This window comes from Epinephelus moara, chromosome 22 (genome assembly GCF_006386435.1).
Source record: "Epinephelus moara isolate mb chromosome 22, YSFRI_EMoa_1.0, whole genome shotgun sequence".
Lineage (NCBI taxonomy): Eukaryota > Metazoa > Chordata > Actinopteri > Perciformes > Serranidae > Epinephelus > Epinephelus moara.
In genome coordinates, this window is record NC_065527.1 from 40,780,529 (window position 1) to 40,803,817 (window position 23,289).

The 23,289-nt window shown below is 41.6% G+C and overlaps 1 protein-coding gene across 5 annotated transcripts in view; it reads left to right on the plus strand.

Annotated features, from left to right (window-relative positions):
- ago3b (argonaute RISC catalytic component 3b) overlaps nt 1–19,112 on the plus strand; it is a 24,647-nt gene extending 5,535 nt beyond the window's left edge. The window contains exons 3-20 of one of the 5 annotated variants that reach the window (XM_050034317.1): nt 1,888–2,071; nt 2,205–2,325; nt 2,959–3,167; nt 3,851–3,987; nt 5,099–5,233; nt 5,519–5,606; nt 5,706–5,853; nt 6,096–6,215; nt 6,302–6,445; nt 8,125–8,291; nt 10,011–10,195; nt 10,395–10,554; nt 10,753–10,843; nt 11,058–11,252; nt 11,369–11,503; nt 12,560–12,661; nt 13,213–13,412; nt 15,061–19,112. In XM_050034317.1, coding sequence (XP_049890274.1) covers nt 1,888–2,071; nt 2,205–2,325; nt 2,959–3,167; nt 3,851–3,987; nt 5,099–5,233; nt 5,519–5,606; nt 5,706–5,853; nt 6,096–6,215; nt 6,302–6,445; nt 8,125–8,291; nt 10,011–10,195; nt 10,395–10,554; nt 10,753–10,843; nt 11,058–11,252; nt 11,369–11,503; nt 12,560–12,661; nt 13,213–13,412; nt 15,061–15,169 — 2,630 coding nt within the window. In that variant the 3' untranslated portion in view covers nt 15,170–19,112. The remainder of the gene's footprint in view (nt 1–1,887; nt 2,072–2,204; nt 2,326–2,958; nt 3,168–3,850; nt 3,988–5,098; nt 5,234–5,518; nt 5,607–5,705; nt 5,854–6,095; nt 6,216–6,301; nt 6,446–8,124; nt 8,292–10,010; nt 10,196–10,394; nt 10,555–10,752; nt 10,844–11,057; nt 11,253–11,368; nt 11,504–12,559; nt 12,662–13,212; nt 13,413–15,060) is intronic. The other 4 variants (XM_050034320.1, XM_050034319.1, XM_050034321.1 and 1 more) reach the window with 4 other exon arrangements.
- Nucleotides 19,113–23,289: the final 4,177 nt, after the last annotated feature.

A 23,289-nucleotide genomic window follows, 5' to 3' on the forward strand; every position in this document is an offset into this window, starting at 1 on the left:
ATGTTGTTTTAATTAATAAATACAGTGTGAATAAAGATTACATAACATAAAAATAACTGCAGTCTTTGTTATTTGATAGCCGCTTAAATTAAACAATTTTTATAGGGCAAGTAAAAACTGACTTTGGGCAAGTAGATCTCTGACCAACTTGCCCGACCGGGCAAGTGAAAAAAAACCTTAGCGTTGAACCCTGCTCAAGTCTTATATTAAGATGATAAATCTGAAATATTGAGACAAAATTTATCTTACATCAAGCTTACAATATATATGTATTTTTTTGGCCACTTGGGGGCAGCGCAACAGGCTGTAAACCTGAGACATGGGAATTAATAATTATAATTTTATTAATACCAGTGTCATTATCGATTATGCTCATCGGTCCAGTTTCTTTACTGATTCTTGATCTATTTACTGTGTGGGGAAAAAACATAGGCCTACATAGGTTTCCAGCATAACCCAACTGTTAGGCTATATTGTCTCTGAGTATGAAGACAGTTTAGAAACAGAGTGGACCAATAGTCTGTCGTCATCTAAAATGGATGAAAGGAGAGAAAATTTGTGCAGCGTTTGATTTCATTTAGGCGTTCTTAATCAAAGAAAAATCCTCTAAGCCTGCCTGCATGGTGCTAATGATATTATAACAGAGGATATTTACCCTCGATAATGAATTTCCTGATCAGTTGGGAGGCAGTGGCACTTGTGTGTGTAATTTAAGCCCATGTTATATAGAAAGATGTTTCAGCATATTGGCAGTGATTCAGTCCTTTCTTGGAATAATCATTTTACAGACATGACAAGCAGCACTGTTGTAATCTTTCCTCATGAAATGAGGCATGTTTCTTCCTCTCTGCAATGACTTATTCTTGCTGCAAGTTTCCAGCAACAAGCGTAGATGCAGGAGTTTGATGTCACTGTTTTGCAATGTGTGACTTTCAGAAAAACATACCAGAATAAATGAAAGGAGTTCATAAGCTAGGAGGCATAAGATTCTGGTGGGTTGGATAATTTGGAACCAGTTTCTTGATTCCCATCCCTTGTGAACACACCATTGACATGTTTTCACCTATCACCTTAAGCCTGATTTATGGTCCTGTGTTAAATCAACGAAGTACCTACGTCGTTGTCGTGATGCTGTCGTGCACCCTTCGAACTTCTCCGTCACTCCATTTTGTCGCGGTGCAATTCACCGCCAGAGCGGTAGGGGGCCCTGAATGGTTATCGTCGTCTCTAGTTGATTCTTTGTTTAGCTTCCGGCTTTTCCGGTCACAGTGACCAATGGCGACTGAGAGAGAGGGAGAGAATCTTGCTGGAGTTGGAGTTGTTGGATGTCGAAGAAAGTATGTTAATACTGCAACATCTACATCGCAACAGAAGATGTTTAAAGATGGCGGGGATGGCGCAATCTGGAAATATGGAACTGGAAATGCGTTGCTACCAAGCAAACCAATCACAGCCCTCTCGGTCTGCGCTGGGTCTGCGTCGCCTCGACGTGTAGTTACATTTTTTGGGAGGTGCACGTCAGGCTACGCCGGGGGCTACAGTGAGCCTCCTGCGTAGCCACGTACCCTACGATGTAGGTACGTCGTTGATTTAACGCAGGACCATAAATCAGGCTTTATAGTCAACATAGCAAATGTGTCAGCAAACAGTTGCCTACCTATGTCCAACAGACATGGAGCAACATGAAAATTTGAGTCTAATTTTCACTCTCCTTTAGCAGCTTTACGTATTCACATTAATTGTATTTGAATCATCAAGGTAGATACTGTAATGTACAATTATATCAAAATGATCATTAAACAGTTTTATGATTAAACAATAGAGCCAGAGTGTGATGTAAACAATTGTTTCTTCGTACTTATTTATTTTTGGCTCGTCTTGTTGCAGTAGCCGTTGGAGCAGCCGCTGAAGCACAAGCCCTTTTTACGTTGCCACGGCGACCTGGCTATGGCACCCTTGGGAAGCCCATCAAGCTTCTGGCCAACTGCTTCCAGGTGGAAATACCCAAGATCGACGTGTATCTGTATGAGGTGGACATCAAGCCTGATAAATGTCCTCGTCGGGTCAACAGGTAACAGGAGAGACTGAAACTGGTTTTAGGTCTTGAGGTGGTCTTAATAAACAGATTGCTCTCAGGAGTGCGGACTACTTAATTCTCTGTGGACATCTATCACAGATCTAGCTAACACTATGTGTCTTCTCAGGGAGGTGGTGGACTCCATGGTTCAGCATTTCAAGGTGACCATCTTTGGCGACTGTCTGCCAGTTTATGATGGGAAGAGAAGCCTCTACACAGCGACCCCACTCCCCGTTGCCACCGGAGGGGTAAGACTCTACTCTCAAGTTTGGATGCTGGTGTTTTGTGTTGTCTGGGCCGACAAAAAAAAAACATAGTTTAGCATGAGAAAGAATGTCAAGGGCACAAGTGTGGTGTGAATGGCAGTCAGCCATTGTCTTGTCTTCTTCTTGTGAGTGTTATAGCAAAGTTTAAGACAGGGCCAGGTATTGCACATAATTTCATCGATTCCTCTAGATCTAACACTAATAATGCGAGGAATTCACACACATTTATTGCAATGTTTGATGAATTTCTGTGTTTGCACTGCTGTGGAATGAGGGCAGACTGGTTAGAACATTGGCTTCAGACCCCCTCTGCTGTTGCAGCATCTCTCACTGGCATATACAAACAGGTTTCAATGATACCAGCATGAAGGAGCATGGACTAAAATGTGGATTTAGCCTCAGAAAAAAGCAGAGGAACCCAAGAGGAGTGGTGCAAACGGCAGTGCCAGTGATGTCATAGTTAACAGTGTCAATCCTCAGGCTCCTCAGTCAAAGAACGTTTACCTTACTGAGGAGAAGCAGCAGCAGTCCAAAGACATATTGAAGGCTATCTGGGGGTGGAGGCTTTATATTCGTCAATCAGTAGGCTACAATAACCCTTGTTTTCCTCTACAGGTGGATCTGGATGTCACCCTGCCAGGTGACGGTGGGAAGGACCGCCCATTTAAAGTCACCATTAGGTTTGTGTCACTGGTCAGCTGGCACATGCTGCATGAAGTCTTGACGGGACGTGGTGTGGCCCAGCCAGTGGACCTGGAGAAACCGATCAGCACCAACCCCGTTCACGCCGTGGACGTCGTCCTTCGACACCTGCCCTCCATGAAGTGAGTTTTCCTCGCTAGACCATCTCAAGATTTGTTTTCCACCAATAGGAATATTTTAAAAGTATAGTAAAGAGATTCAGATCCCATGCATGAGAAAGTTTGGTTAAATATTTTGCTTAAAACCTCAAAGTAATTAAGACTGATGACTACTGAACTGCACTGTAGTTTAACATTGCCATGTCACAGTTTTCCTCATCAGTGACAGGAAGACTAAGAGAAGCGTTTGATCTAAATGGCGCTGAATTAAGCATGAGAAGTGTATTACTTCTGGTCATGAAATATGATCCAGGGATAGTTGCATTTGGGAGCTAATGTACAGCTCCCTTAATTTATTATGCAGTATTTTAACCACAGTGTGGTCACATATTGTAACAGGTGCAGTTTGGTGGAAACTGCATCCTACAGTGGATGTATTTTTAGTATATTAGGTGGCCCAAGTGGGATTTCAATACAACAGGGACATAAGGATTAAAAGCATCTTTTATGTAATCTGCCTCAAGACATGTCATTTGGTGAATCCATTAACCAAAATAGCCTTTAGTAACATGAACGAACCTGTAACTTGGGCAGCGCTTGTGTTATGCTGCACCCTGTGAACCACACTGGGAATGCAACTCAAAGCACGGGTCAAGTTTTATTTTATTGCTCTACTAACCTTTGTGTCACCTCTCTGTCATCATCAGGTACACGCCTGTCGGACGATCCTTCTTCTCCTCCCCAGAGGGCTATGACCACCCGCTAGGTGGAGGGAGAGAGGTGTGGTTTGGCTTCCATCAGTCAGTGCGGCCGGCCATGTGGAAAATGATGCTCAACATCGATGGTGAGAAAACATTTAAAGGAATAGTTAGACAATGTGGGAAATATGCTGCTGTCAGAAACAATCTGCTGAGAGTTAGATGAAAAGATCAATGTTACACTCATGTCTGTGAAGTAAACACTTAACCATAGTGATTTCAAAGTTCAGATCACTGAACAGGGATTAAAATGAACTAGTTCACATTCATAGTTAATAAGATTTTATTTCTGTGAACTTAGTTCAAAATTAGAATTATGATGATCTTTTACGCACAGATGTTTCCCAAGATCAGTCAGATGCTTCAATTCGATGTGATGTTCTGACTTGTTTTAAGCCGTAAGGCAAAAATTAAAAAAGTGAAATTTTTTCCATGACAATCAGTTGTTGACATTGTCTAGAGTTTCTGTTTCACACATGTACTCTACTTGGTTTAGGCAAGTGTGGTGCCTAGGTAGAGCTAGAGAGGAGGCTGGACATGACGTGGATTACACCATATTCACGTAGCCGGTTTTTCATTTGGTTATAAACAATAGAGTCTTTTGCCGTCTCTTTAATTTGTCTGACCGTTTCGGCTGTGGCTCTTACTGACAGAAGTTCTCAAATCTTGTCATTTCAATAGTTAGACATTTTTGTTGGCATCTCCATGTAAATGACCCTTCTTCTTCACCCTCGGGTGTATGTTTCCTTTGAGTTTTGAGCGAGCGATACAAACGTCATCAACACGCCCATTAGCTCGATGTTAATTCTCTGTGATATTTACACATGGGCTCAAACAGACATTACATGGACTTTGTACTAGGGGGCTGGCAGAGTGATTCAGACATTTGCGTGTTCACATCCAGCTCCTCAGGGTAGTGTCTTGATAATTTCAGGTTTTAGCTTTAGTGAGACTTAGCTGTGCTTGCAGGCAGATTTTGTTACCTTTGAACAGGGCCACGCTAGCTGTTTCCCGCTGTTTCCAGTGTTATGCTAAGCTAACTGGCTGCTGGCTGTCGATCATATGAGATGATGAGAAGATTAATACCATTTGGCCCCAAAGAATAATCTGAGCGCCTCATCAAATAAACCTTCATCCACCTCCATTGTTGTTAATACCCCAGTGATTGACAGTGTGACCTCTTCTTGTTCGTTTCAGTGTCAGCCACAGCTTTTTATAAAGCCCAGCCGGTCATCCAGTTCATGTGTGAAGTCCTGGACATTCACAACATTGACGAGCAGCCCCGCCCCCTCACTGACTCCCACAGGGTCAAGTTCACCAAAGAGATCAAAGGTATGTGACCAAGGAAAGGCATTGCCTGTTGTCACTGTGCTGCAGTGAGACCTTTCCCTGTACGGCTTTGTGTGTTGTTATATAGGAAGCTGCTGTAGCTGTTTGATGTGGCAGTAGACTATTCAGTGTTAGGTGCTTTGTATGCTTTGACAGTTTATTTGATGCATAAACAATTAACAGATAAAAGTTGAATCTCGGTGATGTCGGAAATTAAGCCTATTCTCTGTGTGAATAAAAGCTTTAATTACTTAAATGTTGCTGATGCATATTCCACCATCTTCACAGGTCTTAAAGTGGAAGTGACACACTGTGGAACCATGCGTAGGAAGTACAGAGTCTGCAATGTAACACGACGCCCTGCCAGCCTCCAGACGTATGTTCTCTACATAGCACCCCAGTAGCTGTTAACCCACAATCAAAACTGTCATTGGCTCACATTAACAGGAGATTCTTGTTGCCTTCAAATCCACAGATTTCCGTTGCAGCTTGAGAGCGGTCAGACAGTTGAACGTACAGTGGCGCAGTACTTCAGGGAGAAGTACAGCCTGCAGCTTAAGTACCCCCACCTGCCTTGTCTGCAGGTGGGCCAGGAGCAGAAACACACCTACCTGCCCCTGGAGGTAAGGACAGGTGATCATTGAATGATTTCACCATCAAATGTTGGTAAAATTTGTGTTTGGAAGTCAAATAGTTGTGGCTGGTGACTTTTTGAGACTTTCACTGTAAAAAATAATTCAAAGTTTTGAATGAAGTGAAACCAGTGAAGTTAAACCACATGGTATTTCAGTGTGATTATCAGGCTCAATAATCCATCCTGAATGAAAGATGGATTAACCTGGATTGATGTTTTTTTCCCATTTAGGTGTGTAACATTGTACCTGGTCAGCGGTGCATAAAAAAACTAACAGACAACCAGACGTCGACCATGATCAAAGCAACAGCCCGCTCTGCACCAGACAGACAGGAGGAGATCAGCAGACTGGTGAGTTCCTCGCACAAAAGATTAAACAGCATCAAATTTGTTTTTGTTTTTTCTTGATAAATGAAGATAATTTTCTCTCCTCTCAGGTGAGGAGTGCAAATTACGAGGCCGACCCGTTTGTTCAGGAGTTTCAGTTCCGCGTGCGCGATGAGATGGCTCAAGTGACGGGCCGCGTCCTGCCGGCCCCCATGCTGCAATATGGCGGCAGGGTGAGCTCTGAACCATTTATGGTACCTTCCCTTTAAATCACGCTTCATATGCATGTGTGTGTTTCATCATGTTTCTGTGTGTTTGACACAGCAGGGTTTCCTCCAGTTCGTCAGGGAAGATGCAGAGGTTTGACTAATAATCCTGACATCTGGACATTTTCAGTGCCAAAACCAAAAACTCAGATATTATGATCCTTTAGTAGTGATCAATAACATGTGTTGTGGAACTCATTAAAGTTTGGGTAAAGTAAAATCAGTGATTTCTTTCTTAACACATTATACATGTTAGAAAATACTTGTTAAAATCATGTGAACGACACACTACCTCCCTGTGGAGTTCTGAAATCATGGCTCGATGACATTCTGGAGCTATCCTTAACAAAACCCCCTCTCAACATATAAAAATGTACATTAGCACGCATAGTATCAGTGTTGTTCTGTTCATCCCCTGTGTGTGAGCAGCAAGTTCACTATGTTCCAAAAGCTCTCTTAAGTCTTTCAGTCTAATAAACACATGAATAAACAACTGTTTAATGCCACAGTCATATGAACACAAGCAAATAGCCGTCGCTAACATACCATTCAGTCTTTTCAACCTGAATCCGCTACCCGGTGTGAGCTTTGTGCTGACTTTAGCTGCGTAAGCTAGGTTGTCGCCATGCAGCGGCTTTCACTTATTGGCTCGAAGGGTGTGTGCTGTATTACTATAGACTTTGTGTCTACTGGGTTAGCTGCCAACAAGAGTCTGTTGCTTAGCAGCGGCTCATTTTTCGGCTCGGCATCTTTAGTCCGCCCAGGGTGAGCGAGACAGATCTCTCGTCTTCAGGGAGAATAGCGAAAATTATAATACAATGACGGAGTTGGTGAGATAAATGTGCAAGATAAGGTTTATCTTGTTAAAAAAACAAAACAAAAAATAAACGCGACTGCTCCAGTACCGATAGCAGAACTGTTAAGGTCAGAGCTTATCAATACTGCGGTCTTGAAGAATGTAGCCCCGGGGCTCGTTCAATACCGGAGTTCGGTACCCATCCCTACCGCTAACACCACCAGCGTACCAATTTTGAGACCTCATATTGTATACTTGGCGTTTTATTCTATTCAAATTTAGCTGGATGGTTTATAATACGTTTCTGTGATGTGACAAACTCAGAACACATTTATTTTAGCTTTACCCAGACTTAAATCAACATGACCAAAATTCAAAAATGAGCCACACTTGAGCAGTAGAACACATTTTCTGTGAGGAAGCCCTGTGATTTCACTCTGTTGTTTTATTTTTTCACATTTGATGTGCTGACACTGAACCATAATTCTCTCTGATCACATCTCTCACATCTTTTCTTTTACTTTTGGAATTTGCTGTTTTGATATTCTTTAACCCATGCATGTTGTTGCAGGAGATCATATGTATAGAAGCAGTTTTAATTTAAAAGCTATCTCTGTTTTGCATGTCTGCCATAAAACCACGTTTCCTTGCAATACACACTAAATGCATGACCCAAACCAGAGCATGCAAAGACAATACTTGAAAATGTATTTGTCTCTAATGCCACGATCAGCCAATCAGTCAATCTCAGCCTGTTAAATAATCAGTAGCCCTTGATCTTATCATTCCACTGGCTGCCTGAATCCTTTGACTCTTTGAATCCATACATTGTCTGTGTCCTTTGTACTGTGCGTGTCTGTGTGATTGCCAGCCCCAGCAGATCAACCCTGCACTGTCGTTGCAGAACCGCACGGTGGCCACACCCAGCCATGGGGTGTGGGACATGAGGGGGAAGCAGTTTCACACTGGAGTGGAGATCAAGATGTGGGCCATCGCCTGCTTCGCCACCCAGAGGCAGTGCCGAGAAGAGATCCTCAAGTGAGTTCATTGAAATGACTGTTAGTGGTTAGTTAGGTTAGTTGGAGTGGTACAACTAAAAGAAAAACAGATTTAAGGAAAGATAATACACGTGTTTGCATGTGTAATAAAAAAGGCTTCAAAAACTATAAAGAAAATCTCACATTTAAAGAAACCAGTCGGGAAAACAAGGTCATTACAGATTATTTTTCTTTATTAGAATCACAGACTTTCTGGCCATAGATCACAATAAACTAAGGCTGCGGTCGGAAAGTCTTTTTTGCTTAGGAAGGTTCCTAGCTGAGTGAAATGACCCGGAAGTATTTTAGTGGCCGCCATGATAAGAGCTGTTCGAATTCTCTAAACACTAAGGAAAGGAGGTTCAATGCTTCCTTTCAGATCTCCTTTAGCATAGGATACATCGGACTTTCCTAAGCGATAGGAAAGGAGATAATTTAATCCCACAATGCTTTGCGGGAGCAGTATTTAAAGCGACCGACCGTTCATGGAGACAAACGAATAAACCCGAAGAAGTAGGAGAAGAGGAAGAACGAAAGAAGTGACGAAAGGTAAAGAAAAAGAACAACTGGCTCTCAACATGACGGAAAAGTCACGGAGATCACCATGTAAGTCACCGTTACATGAAGCTTTTCCCATCTCATGCCATAACTTGATAATATGCGTAACGTGATATGTTCCAAACTCTCAACAATATGTTAAACCCATGCGAACTATAAACGTCACGCTACTGTTGTAACATTACCCAATTCAAGTTAATATTGTAGTGTAAGATATGCTCAGTGTGCATTAATCATGTCACTATTTGAGCGTTGTTGAATCGCCAGCTTTTAGCAATATCATTAATTAATTTTTCCATTTAGGCAGAAGATATACTGTTAATTGCACAGGTGCACCTTCATCCCTATGTATGCTCTTGTTATTTGTTCTTTTCTTTTTTCTGTGTTGTTATTGTTACTAATATAATGGAAAATCCAATAAACACAATTAAAAAAAATAAAATAAAAAATAACTTTAAGGCACAATCATGTCAACATTTCAAGGGTGTAACACAGAAGTTTGTGTTTCAAGAAAAAGGGATATGAAACGTTTTTATTTAGATGATGTTTTTAATTCAACATGTTTGCAACTTAAGAATGATATGTACAGTAGTAGATTTGTAAGCCTAACATATTTGCCTCTCTTGCATACACTTGAACATTTGTGATAAATAATCACAATGATTCAGGAGGGTGAGTGTGAGCAACCATTTTCAGCGTTTCAGTTTTGTGACTGCCTATCTATCTTTTTTAATTCAATTCAGACGTTGGTAATTAAGTCATATTTTTCACTGTGCTGTCCACGTTTATATAGCCTGCATGAAGCAACATGGTAAGTAGGCACGGGGCGGAGTATCTGAGATGCGCTTTTTGTAGTCCATCTAAACTAAACTGTAGTTTCACCACGGTCGGCCTACGTCACTGACATCCGCCGTCGCATGATGATGTAACCCAGCGTAAGTGCGGTCGGATTTTCTCAGCTCCGCGGTCCTCTTTTCCTAAGTCCTTATGAATTCTCCTACTCATCTTTCCTTGACCTCGTGATGTTTCCCACCGAGGTCAAGGAATAATGATTAGGAATAGACGATAGGGAGGGACTTTCCGACCGCAGCCTAATACTCTGCTGGCAGTGACATTAAAAACAAATTTTCATGTTTTGTAATTTCTTTTTCCTCATGCTCAGGAGCTTTACTGACCAGCTGCGTAAAATCTCAAAGGATGCTGGGATGCCGATTCAAGGTCAGCCATGCTTCTGTAAATACGCCCAGGGAGCCGACAGCGTGGAACCCATGTTCAGACACCTGAAGAACACCTATGCTGGGCTGCAGCTCATCATTGTAATCCTGCCTGGGAAAACACCGGTCTATGGTATAAAAATAACTATCTCTAATCCAACAACACTAACAAAAATGAAGAAGTCAGTGTGTATAGAAAAGTTGGATCCTAACCTCTGACCTCTACCTGTTGTAAAGACAAAGAAAGTAGTAGTGAAGTTTGTGAGGCATTTAAGTGCATACAATAAACAATGATTGCAGAGTTGAAGGAATATCTTATCTCTGGTCCACAGCTGAGGTGAAGCGGGTGGGTGACACCCTCCTCGGCATGGCCACTCAGTGTGTGCAAGTGAAGAACGTAGTGAAGACGTCCCCACAGACCCTCTCAAACCTCTGCCTCAAGATCAACGTCAAGCTGGGAGGAATCAACAACATCCTGGTTCCACACCAACGGTAAAGTTTACATAGCACAAGTTGCTGCCGGGGCTTATTCGCCTTTTTTCTGTAGCATTTAAAGATATTTCTTTCAGCTAGTCACATGCTGAGTTAAGATGGCAGGTCAGGCTATCTGACATCTCGTTGTTGAGAGACTCTGTGGCATCATGACTGGTTGGTCGTAGGATAATTTTGTGTCTCTATTTTTCTGTCCAGACCCTCTGTATTCCAGCAGCCTGTCATCTTCCTTGGGGCTGATGTCACTCATCCTCCAGCAGGAGACGGGAAAAAGCCATCTATTGCAGCGGTGAGACTTGTTTCCTGTATGATTTTTAGGGCCAAATTTGAGTAGTTTATAACATAACAACTGTAATTTAGTTTTATTCATTGTATTATTTACATATACTTTTGCGTAAAAGCTAATATTTGTCTCAGAATTGTTTCTTTATTGCACTTAAGTTGCCATGTTTTTACATATAAAAGAATTTCTGACCCATCTAAATGATGTTGTGCTTCTACAGGTGGTAGGCAGCATGGACGCCCACCCCAGCAGGTACTGTGCTACAGTGAGGGTCCAGAGGCCCAGACAGGAGGTCATCCAGGATTTGGCCTCCATGGTGCGGGAGCTCTTGATCCAGTTTTACAAATCGACCCGCTACAAGCCAACCAGGATCATCTTCTACAGGGATGGAGTGTCAGAGGGACAGTTCAGACAGGTACAACAAGTGCTCTCTTTTTCTTCCCTTTTTGCAGAAATCTTACATATCTCTACACAAATAAAAACATATTATTGCTAATTACTCATTAAATCAAACTGTATTTTTCTGTGTAGGTGCTGTACTATGAGCTGCTGGCCATTAGAGAGGCTTGCATCAGTCTGGAGAAGGAATACCAGCCGGGGATCACCTACATTGTTGTACAGAAACGCCATCACACTCGTCTCTTCTGTGCAGATCGCAATGAGCGGGTGAGTGAGGAGTGACGATATTAATGGTGCTCTGAGAATCTCGTAGCTATTATGGATGCCTACTCTGTTTAATTGAATCCAGTCACACACACACACACTTACACATATCGCATTAGCCACAACTGGCTGGACTGTGTAATGGACAATTTTATCTTAATTTAATGTCTATTTGTGCACTTATTCTATTTGAACGTATTTTATTTTATGTCTATTTTATTATGAGCCGCTGGACAGCTGAATTTCCTTTCAGGATTAATAAACTTCTTTCTACTCTATTCTAAAATCACAACATCATAAAGGCATAGAATTGTGAAACTATAAATCATAAATTCAAGTAAGATTTTGAAAGAGTTTCAGCAGTGTGAAGCGTAAAAAGAGTTTCAGGCTTGTATCAGGAAAGTCGGAGCTAGTTAAAGGCCGAAGTGAACAGATATGTTTTTAGCTTTCTTTTGAAAATATTTAGTGAGCTGGCTTCCCCGATATCTGTAGGTAGTGTGTTCCATAGCTTTGCAGCGTAATTGACAAAGGCCGCATCTCTGATCTTCTTCTGCCTGTTGGCTGGGATCCTCCAGTAACCAGCAGCATATCATGGTGTTCTTGGAAGCAAATACTTAACAAGGTACTTGGCAATGTAGCTTGGTCCTAGCCCATTTAGGTATTTATATATAAGGAGGACCTTAAAATCAATTCTAAATGTAACAGGAAGTCAGTGCAGAGCAGCTCAGACTGGCCTGACATGGTCTCTCCTCTTGGTTTGGGTTAATAGCCGAGCTGCAGTGTTTTGAATGTGCTGAGGTCTCTCAGTGGTGTTTTTTTGGGAGGCCAGTAAAAAGTGCGTTACAGTAGTCAAGCTGGCTCTTTTTCATTTAGAAATGGACGTACCTTAACTACATTTTTGGGATGGAAAAATTATGTTTTCGTCACCTTGTTAATGTGGGACTTGAAGCTTAGATCTGTTACCTACCAAAAGGGAAAAATGGAGATAGAGAATGCTTTGATATCAGGGTCAGTGCTGGGGCCTGTTCTCTTAAATCACTTTGTTAAATTTCCTCTCAGGTTGGGCGAAGTGGAAACATTCCTGCCGGCACCACAGTGGACACAGACATCACCCACCCTTATGAGTTTGACTTTTACCTCTGCAGTCATGCTGGAATCCAGGTACGCTTCAGACCTTTAGGCAAAGTCACTGAAAACTTTGCCTCTGGAAAAAAAAGCATTAAGATGAAGATCTTTCATTTCATAGAGACTTGAGTCATTGCAGGATGAACATATCAGTACTGTTAAAAAGTACCTCTGAGACAAAGACAGTGAAAGGATTTTTTAAATATTTTAGGTACATACTCATATTTGAAGTCTGAGGCNTTTAAAACCCATTGTGGTGGTGTACAGAGCCAAAATGACGACAACTGTATCATTGTCCAAATAATTATGGACCTGACTGTATCAGTACTGTTTAAAAGTACCTCTGAGACAAAGACAGTGAAATGATTTTTTAAATATTTTAGGTACATACTCATATTTGAAGTCTGAGGCAGAATAACACGGTGCAGTAATTCCTCCTCGACCACACAGCAGTGGTTGGATTATTAAAGCCTACATGGAGCAGCCAGGCATCCCCGCTCCACCTAACTTCACCCACCCGCTGTTTGTCCTCTCTCCATGGAGCTGCTTTCTCTTGAGTATGATTAACTCGTCTCTCCTCCCCCCAGGGTACGAGCCGACCTTCCCACTACCATGTTCTGTGGGACGACAACTGTTTCACCGGCGACGAGTTCCAGCTCCTCACCTACCAGCTGTGCCACACCTACGTCCGCTGCACGCGCTCCGTCTCCATCCCAGCACCGGCCTACTACGCCCACCTGGTGGCCTTCCGCGCCCGCTACCATCTGGTTGACAAAGAGCACGACAGGTGGGCGGAAACTCTTTTAATTTAAAGCGAGATTACATTTGTGTGACAAAGCAAAAACATTTAACCAGAATAGCTTGTGAAAAAATCAATATAAATGTGTTCAGAACATTTATTTTACAATAATGTAATAAAGTGTAAAGAGGTAAGCTTACACACTCACTGAGCTGGTAACTATGGACGATGAGTATGTCTGAATAACTCTATTTGCAAGAAAGTAAAGGGGAACTACACCCAATTTAAAAAAAAAAAAAAAAAAAAAAATGGTATTCCTGTTGTCTTAGACAGTCCAAAAATGCATTAACTACTCTCTCCCAAATCCAAAAGTGCCCCACAGACAATAGTTGGGTTTCCATCCAAACATAGCTAAATTTTAACCAAAAGAAAATAAACATTTATGTGCTTCTCCACCCACTCCTGTTTTGTGAATATTGGGAGTTGGTTCTTTGAAATAAGCAGCAGGTGGTGCTAATTCTCCAGTCAGGTACCATTATTGCAAACCTCAGATAAAGGAAAACAATGTAGTATAATAATGGAGAGCACACTGGACAACTTATACAGCTCTGTGCTCTTGGAAGAGTTCTGGTAACTGCCCTGTGTGGATAAGCGTGCTAAAAGTGACATCCAGTGACAATGAGGAGCGCCTGCAGTGCCGGATGCCATGACTGTACTTCATCATTTATTCACTCTATCTGTTTCCATTTCGCTTAGTCGCATTTACCTTTAATTATTCCTCATCTTTACCACCTCTTGAAAGAGCTTCAACTCATGTTTTAATGCACTTTTAAAAATGCGAATAAAAACAAATGGATGAAAACGGAAAAAAATTGGTAAAGATGCTATAGATGACACTGAGAGCACCCAGGGGAATGATCTGAGTATAGACCTAGTCAGAAAACTGGCAACTGTTTTGAATTGTAGAGATATGTGAAACTGGCAAACTTGTTTATTTCTGTTGTCATTTTCAGCTGTAACTGTACCATCTTAAGACCTACAGTCAAACACTGTTGCCTGACCTGTACTGTGTTGCTGCAGTAGCGTCTTTGATAAACCAAATCTACCAGCATGGAAGCTAAACAATGCACTGCTGTAGACGGGGTTGTAGCAAGATGTATTTTAGCCACCTAAAAAAATCAATATTAGTTTAAGCGTACACTACATCTGGAATGTTTTCATTGCTTTACCTCACAAAATAGCTGATGGAGGCAGTGGTAGACTGGCAACTCCATCATTCAGTGAAGTAAAATGACTGCTTTTGTCAGTGGAGTCCAGTGGCTTTGAGATAACTGCATCGGTTCCCTGTTGGAAAGTGGCTAAAACCGAATCAATTGAGGCAGCATTTGCTCAGTGTTCATTGATTTTATGTATGTGATGCAAGGGTTTTCTACCTGGAAGTTATTGTAACATACTGGAATTCTTAATTTAGGTGGTGTTTACCTTTAATGGGGAATCATTTTCTACTTACATGTATTTTATTTATTTGTTTATTGTACGATGAAGTGTCTTGTTGATACTTTTTTATGTAGGAGGAATTTATTTGATACATTTTCCAGGAGGGATGTTGCAGTGCAGAGTGTGTAGACACTACTAAATGGCATCAATGTTCTTTGATACTCATTAATTATTTACCTCTCTCATTTCCTGTTGACAGTGCGGAGGGCAGCCACGTCTCAGGGCAGAGTAATGGCAGGGACCCCACGGCGCTGGCCAAGGCTGTTCAGATACACCACGACACACTGACGACCATGTATTTCGCCTGAGCACCCTCCTCTGCTTCCCTCCATCTTTCCCAGCCAGTCTAAGTGTCTGACTTCCATCAGCCGCGTCGTCTCATCACGCAGAGCGACCCCCCTGTCTTTGTGCTGATGCAGCTTCGGTCACTGGATCTCAATGATGACGACGACTGCGGCTGTGGGCTGCGTGAGGATATAATAAGCCAGAGAGGAGTTACAGCCACATTATGCAATTTGAAATCAGCCAATCGTTCCTGTGCTCCACGCCCATGCATCTCTCTACACCTACACCTCCTCTGCTGTATTTAAATCACAATGGATTCTGTCTCCTTTTTAAAAGCTCACAAGTCACATCCTCGCCTTCCTGTTTGACAGCAGCTCAAAGTTTTATTTTATTTTTTTTTGTGTGTGTGTTTAAAGAATGGCAGAGCAGCAGGGAATACAAAAACTGATTTTTTGTTTTGGTGCATGGGTGGAAGAAGAACCAGTGAGGACACTGACGTGCTCCGTAGCCTCACGCTGAGCCTGATGTTGCTAGTTTATATTGTAGACGGTTTTACATGTTTGTTTGTGTGTTTTTAGCTTGTCTAGATCCAATACTGTACGTGTTATTTCTCTGTCGAGCAAATGTGTGATTGCCATGGCAACCTGTTAGTCGAGTACGCTCGTTAAACACAAAAGCTTGGCCCTTTCTCCTCCCCTGAAAACGGCAGGCTGCCTTAGCGGTTACTCTTCTGTCTCCCTTTAAGCCAGTGGTTCCTTCACAGTCGTTCAGCCAGACAGTTAGAAGCATAACTCTGCACTCTGAACACAGACACTGAATGAATTCTTAATTTATATTTTTTTAAACAAAGCCACATACAGCCATTGATGAGGCTATCGCTCGATGCCTTACAGCGAGGCGAGGTGCATAAAGACGACTGTTAGAACATGAGGCCATGGTTTTAAACCTCTCACTTATAGTTCAGCTTGTGTTATACCAAACGTTTCTTGAGTGTTTTATTCCTCTTGCTATTTATGAGTTTTTCTCTTTAACTTAAATTAACATTCAGCAATAGAGCAGACGTTTTTTTTCTCCTGACGACCACAAACCTTTTGACTTTTTCCCAGTTTTTACACGAGGAACTGACCAATTTTAGTTGTCATGAACTCCTTCAGTGCAATAAGGTGTTAACGCAGAGCGAGCAGGTTCAGTGGTGAATGTTTTCAGTGAGTATTCGTGTGGTGACATTGTTTTTTGAGTGAGTTTTGGCAAGTGGCGATGAGCTCGGATTCAGGAATGTTCGGTAGGACCGACGCTGCAGACGAGAGGATCAGCTGCGAGGTCTGATGGTGTTTGGAGAGATTAAACAAAGTGCCTGATTATGTTAGAGAGCGACCTGTCGGTTGGATGAAGGTTTTTAATCGTACGTAGGTTTGGGTGCCTCTGTCAATACATTTTGTGAAATGTTCTCAGAATCCCGGCAAACTGTAAAAACACTGCACTGCCTGACACACAGAGCTGGACTGTGGTTGGATCTCAACGCAAGCCACAAAAAGTTTGTGTGATTATTATAAAAAATGTTTTCGTGATAGGGAAACAGTTACCTCCATATCCACTTAACGCTTTGTTTCCTTGTGATCACGAAATATTCTGCGATCAGAGTTCAGAAATCACTTAAAATTTTGTCATCAAGAGAAACAAAACTTACAGTAGTTATAAAAGCGACAAACTGTTTTCTCCTTTAATCACAAAATGATTAGTGAATGATCACAGACCTCCCATTCTCGCAAAATAATGATGTTTAAATGAAATGCTCAATAATCGTATTTACCCAAGTTCTTATTTCCTCCTCATTAAATATTGTCAGCCTGGTTTCTGAGCCTTTGAATTGCTGCACAGTGATTAATTATCTCGCAAAAACAAAGCTTGTTAAGTAAATATCTTACAGAAGAAAAACAAAAAGTATAGATAATCCCACTCGCTCAATAAGCGGCACTTATAGATGTGAATTTCTGAGCAGGTGTTGCATGCAGTCGGGTGCAGATGCATGTCCTCACTCAGTGATCTGACTCAAAGACTCACTGTTCAGTTTCAGGTTGTTAATCACCTGCTGTAGCTTGGTTACCTGTGTTTTCAGAGGATGTCTGAGGCCTGGTGTCTCCACAGCTGGTTTCAGTACCTTTACAGTTCTGAGTCGGGCTGCAAGTGATGATTATTTTCACCATCAGTTCATCATTTTGTCTGTGAAATGTCAGATGCAGGGTTCAATTTTAATGTTTTTTTGTGGTTTAAGATCCACTTGCCCAAAGTCAGTTTTTACTTACCCCAATACAAAGTGTTTTAGTCATTAGCGGCCATCACATAACAACAAAGACTAAAGTCAGTTGTCTTTATTTAAGTAAATGAATTGGAACAAAAACGCTGTGTGTCATAGATGTGAGGCAACAAGCATTTTGCATATCGAAAATTGTGTGACAATCCCCCCTCTCCTTGTCCAGTGAGATGGACTTGTCCTACGGTCACAGGCGTCTTCTAACGCCACCTGACTTAAACCCTGTTTCCAGGAACTTTGTTTTTACCTGCGGCTATTTTCTCGCGAGTGCCTGATTGGTTCTGCTCAGCGTGATGGCTAACTAGCTCACCATTGGCAAGATCAGGCAAGAAGAGCTGCTAGATTTAAAAGCCCAATGTGGCATTTTGCTTGCCCCAGGCAATCATGCAGTCCTTATTGATGAGCCCTAAGATGTCTTGTCTTGTCTGACCAACAGCCTGAAACTCCAAAGATATAGTTTACTCTCATATAAGACAAAGAAAAAAAATCTCACAATTCCTGCCCCCTTTTTTTTTGCTTGAAAATTTCCAAAATGATCAATCAATTATCAAAGTGGTCGCCAGTTATTTTTGTTTATTAATTAGTTGAGTTATTGTTGCAGCTCTGCTTCTGAGACTTTTCCTAATAATACCTTTCTACTCTGGAGAAAACAGTATGTCATTATGCAGTGAAGAACAGATTTTCTACAACATTTAGACACATAGTCAGCTCATTGATCTCACAGTATAACTGAATAATTATCAATGTATCACATCTGCTTGCAAGAATCCAACATTTTGAAGTTATCAGTAATGTTTATGCCTTTGATGAGTCATCGTCGACAGTGTTGCAATGCCCAGCCCTTGTGGGTGTTGTCTGTCACGGCCTTGCAGTACAGTTTAATACAGACGAAGCCTTCAGGTTTCATCACTCGGACCAAACCAACGTGCCTGGTCAGGGGTCGGGGGAGGGAGAGGGTGAGGGTGAGGGTGGAGGACTCTGGGGAGCCTTACAGCATCGAGCTGACGTGCTCTGCACTGCTAACTGTGCTTGTCACATGAACCAAACTGAAGCTGCTATGAGAAAACACATTTATTGAATATTTCATCAGACACATACAGGCTATATATTATTACAGAGAGATGAAGAGGATGATGGTATTTTACTGCACTTATAGAGATGTGTGTGTGTGTTTATGGTTGAACAGAGACAACGGTTAAACAATTTAATTCTCAGAATATCAGAAGCATTTGTCCCCCCGTGTGTTTGTCGTCACGTTGCAGCTGTTTCTTAATGTCACACATTACCAGCATTTGATTTTACTTGAAGATAATTAGTCGTGGGCATGTTTAACATTGTTGGCTAGTGCTCTGCTTGTGTTTTGGAAAGTCTGTACGGAGCCTTACGACCCTTTTAACGCCACGTACAGTAAATCGACCTCTAGAGCCTGTCGGCAGGGCTTTGTGTCTTACAGTGCTGGACATCAGATGCCTTGTTTTTCTGCAAAAATAAAAGCATTTTTAAGTCTGAATTGAAATATATTTATATGTAGAGATATTAATGTGATGCACACACCACTTATTTTTTCTAACAAAGTCCTATTTGAAAGCAGAAGCTGTATGGAAATATGGTGTTTAATAATCATAGTGGTCGTTTTTTCCAAATTTTACGATGCAATAGGTTTACTCGTGTGAAAAGCGATGTGTTTGCTGCATCGACCTGCTTTGTGGAGACTGTTTGGGGGTTGTTTTGTGCTGCGAGTGGTCGGATGAGCCGTCAACCCTCCTCTGCAAAGACGACCTGTGAAGACCTCCCTCTGCTGTTAGTTTATCATCTCAAACGCTCGTCAAAGAAGACTTTGATCGAGACATTTTTCGGTGCGTGTGCTGCAAACAGCATTGTACTTGTTAAAATTCTTCTTGCATATTCATGTGAGGAGGAGGAGGAGGGTTGAAAGTTCATCCTCGCACAGATTTTGTCCGTTAAGACTGTGCCTTTCCTGATGGTGCTGAAAAAAACGAGTAAATCAAAGAAATCTTAACTTTGAGAAAAGGCGCTGAGGCCTGAGTCTACATTGATAAGTATATATTGATACATGACAATACTGTAAGGCATGACTCTGTGCGTATGTGTGTGTGTGTGTGTGTGTGTGTGTGTGTGTGTGTGAGAGAGTGTGTGTGACATATGCCAAGAACTCAAAATATGCAGAACTGATCAGTGTGGAGCTGACAGGACCAAAAGGATCGGTTTAGTGGACGGGCACTCTCAAGCACAACCCAAAAACTAACATTTCTAAAGAATAATAAAAAATAAAAATAGGGGAATGACTCTGTAGGTAACGAGTAGCTCAGTTTAGACATGATGTAGCATTATTTATTTATCTTTATTTCTATGAATGCCTCCCTTACTGCCTGTAGACACCTTCTCCCTCCTCTAATTTATGTGCTTATTCTTAAATGGACGGCAATAATGAAGCAGTGGTAAAGTTTCTGTGCAATCAGTTTGGCCTCCCCTCAGTGTGTGCATGTCTCTATCTAACCCCCACTTTTAGGTTCTTTTATCTTTTAATGTGAAACTTAGGCGTTTACAGACCTGTGCTAACTCCACGAGTGCCCGTTTCCCACGTGAAGGGATTCCCCACAACAATAAATCTTTAACCCTCTGTGGTTGGCTGCATATCACACTCAAAGTAAAAACAATGTTTGGGTTTCACAGTGTATTAATGTGCTTTTTTTTTTTTTTTTTTTTTTTGCCTGATTATTAAATGGTGTCACTTTTAGAAATAAAATTGTACGTCGAGACCTTTTTTTGTCTTAACACTCATCTGATCCTGGTCCTAAGTTGAGCCTTTTTATTTGGTTGTCATATTTAATTTTTTTTGAATAAATACTCTATGTATGAAACACGTGTTTGTTTTTTATATTTGAAAAAGCAGGATATTTCACTATGTTGAAATCCTCACTGATATACAAAGGGTTGCAACGGTATAATTTTTCCCTGGTACAATAACTGTCTCAGAAAATATCACTGACTTACGGTATAACACAGACACAGAAAAGACTCTTTGTCTGGTTGTAAGCTACCACAGATATTATTTGTAACTGATTTTAAGTTATCATGCCTGTGTTTTATTTAATCTGTGTAAGGCACCTGGGTTAACATTCGCTGATTTTAAATGCGCTCCATAAATAAACCTGACTTGACTAAACCTGACATACTCAACTGTACACAGTATAATGACCAGTGGTTGAGGAAGTACGGTGTTCAGATCCTGAATACCACACTGTAAAGTCCTGCGTTGAATAAAGGTAGGTGGCCCTTTGCTGCATGTCATCCCCCCTCTGTCTTCCCACTTTCCTGTCTCTTTCCAGCTGCATTATAAAAAAGCATGAAAATAATATTTTAAAGATAGTATTACAAGTGAAAGTACCCAATCCAGAAAGTGTTTATCAAAAATAGTTGTCAGTTAATTTTCTGTCATTAAACTGATTAATTTACTAATTGTTTTAGCTGTACTTGTATCAACTGTTGGGTAATTTACACAGAACATAATATTTTATAAACTTTTCTTGTGCTTTTTATGTAAACATCAGAATTTGTAAAGTAACTAATAACTAATGTTTTCAAATAAATCATGAACCGCAGTGGTTAGCATTGTCAGCATTAGCATTAGCATTGTTCTCGGTCCATATCCTTCTGTGTGGAGTTTGTATGTTCTCTTCATGTCAGCGTGGGTTTCTCGGGGTACTCCAGCTTCCTCCCACAGTCCAAAGACATGCAGGTTAATTGGTGACTCTAAATTGTCCGTAGGTGTGAATGTGAGCGTGAATGGTTGTCTGTTTCTATGTGTCAGCCCTGTGATAGTCTGGTGACCTGTCCAGGGTGTACCCTGCCTCTCGCCCAATGTCAGCTGGGATAGGCTTCAGCCCCCCCCGCAACCCCTAACAGGATAAGCGGTTATGGAAAATGAATCCCCCCGCAACCCCTAACAGGATAAGCGGTTATGGAAAATGAATGAATAATTTGGTTAACCTAACGTTTCCCTGCCTTGAGGTTTTGCCATGCCACAACAGTCCTGTTACTTTAGATCACCAGCATAACTCCTTTTTAACACAGATTTAACTCAAAGATCTATGAGTTTTTTCACGGCTCAAAAGACTGTCAGTGAGTACTTCCTCCTCTTCCAACATGATCCACCCACCTGACAGGTGTGACATATCAAGACACTGCTTAAACAGCATTGTTACAACACACGTGTGCCTTGGGATGGTCACAATCAAAGGCCTGTTATATAAAAAGTCTGATCATGGAAAAAAAGACATTTATTAGGATTCCACATAACTACATTTTTATTTTGGTCACAGATACCCCCCAAGGATCAGTCAGTATCTGGTGTGACCACCATTTGCGTTGTGCAGTGCAACACATCTCCATCACATAGAGTTGATCATTCTTCTTCAATGGCTGTGTGAAATTGCTGGATATTGGCAGAAAATGGAAAATGCTGTTGTACAAGCCGATCTAGAGCATTCCAAACATGCTCAATGGGTGGCCATGCAACCACTGAGATGTTTTCAGCTTCCAGGAATTGTGTACAGATCCTTGCAACATGAGGCTGTGCATTATCACGCTGCAACATGAGGTCATGTTGACAGATGAATGGCATCCCAGTGGGTCCCAGGAACTCGTCATGGTATCTTTGTGCATTCAAGCAGTTTGTATCACATGCCAGCCCATACCGTCACCCCACCACCACCATGGGACACTCTGTTTTTCAGGTTTGCTTCCCTGATGGTTTGTGCAGAAAGTCTTTGGCTGTTTGGGTGGCTGGCCTCAGATGATCTTGCAGGTAAAGATGCTGAATTTGGAGGTCCTGGGCTGGTGTGGTTACGAGTGGCCTTCGGTTGTGAGGCCAGTTGTGAGTTCGTGTAAATGACATTGGATACGGCTTACGGTAGTGAAATGAACATTCAGTTCACGGGCAACAGCTTTGCTGAACATTCCTGCAGTCAGCATGCCAGTAGCATGCTCCCTCAAAACTTGCGACATCTGTAGGATTGTGCTGTTTGATCAAACTGCACATATTAGAGTGTCCTTTTATTGTGACCATCCCAAGGCACACCTGTGTAGTAATGATGCTGTTTAATCAGCATCTTGATATGCCACATCTGTAGAGTAGACGTGCTCACTAACACAGATTTAAACTACCTGGCAACCCAAATTTGAAATTACACCAAACTCTTTTGTGTGCATTAAAAAAATCTTTAATCTTGAACTTAAACCTGTAAAAAACTGGAGCAAAAACAAAAGTGTTCAAAGTAATATGTTTCATAAAATGACTTTACAGGACGCCAATAAGCTGATGCATGTTCAAGGTGAAAAAACATAACAAACAAATCCAAAGCAACAGTATAATTTCTGCAATAAGTGCATCCAACATTCATCGCTGTTCTGCAGACACTTTACCTGCTGCAGAACACGAGATTAGATCCAATGAGCTTTTTATAAATTGTAGGTGTACACAACAAACTAATAAATCAACTATGTGCACTGCTGAACGAACAGGCCTGGCTGTACGCTCTGCAGTGTGCAACAGGACACTATAAAGGGATGTTATCTGTGTGTACATGCACTCCAGCTGTATAGGAGCGCTGGGTTCATTATTACTGACAGGAAATGGCCAGAGGACGGTTATCAGTCACTCCTTGTTTGAAAGACACACTTTATAACTGCGCTTCACTACAGCCTTGTGTAATCTCTGTTGACACTTCCGCCCCTCTGTGCTCATAACTCCAAATTAGCTCTGCAGTGTACCGTCTCCACTTCCTGCTTATGTAGTCCAACATCCCCTGG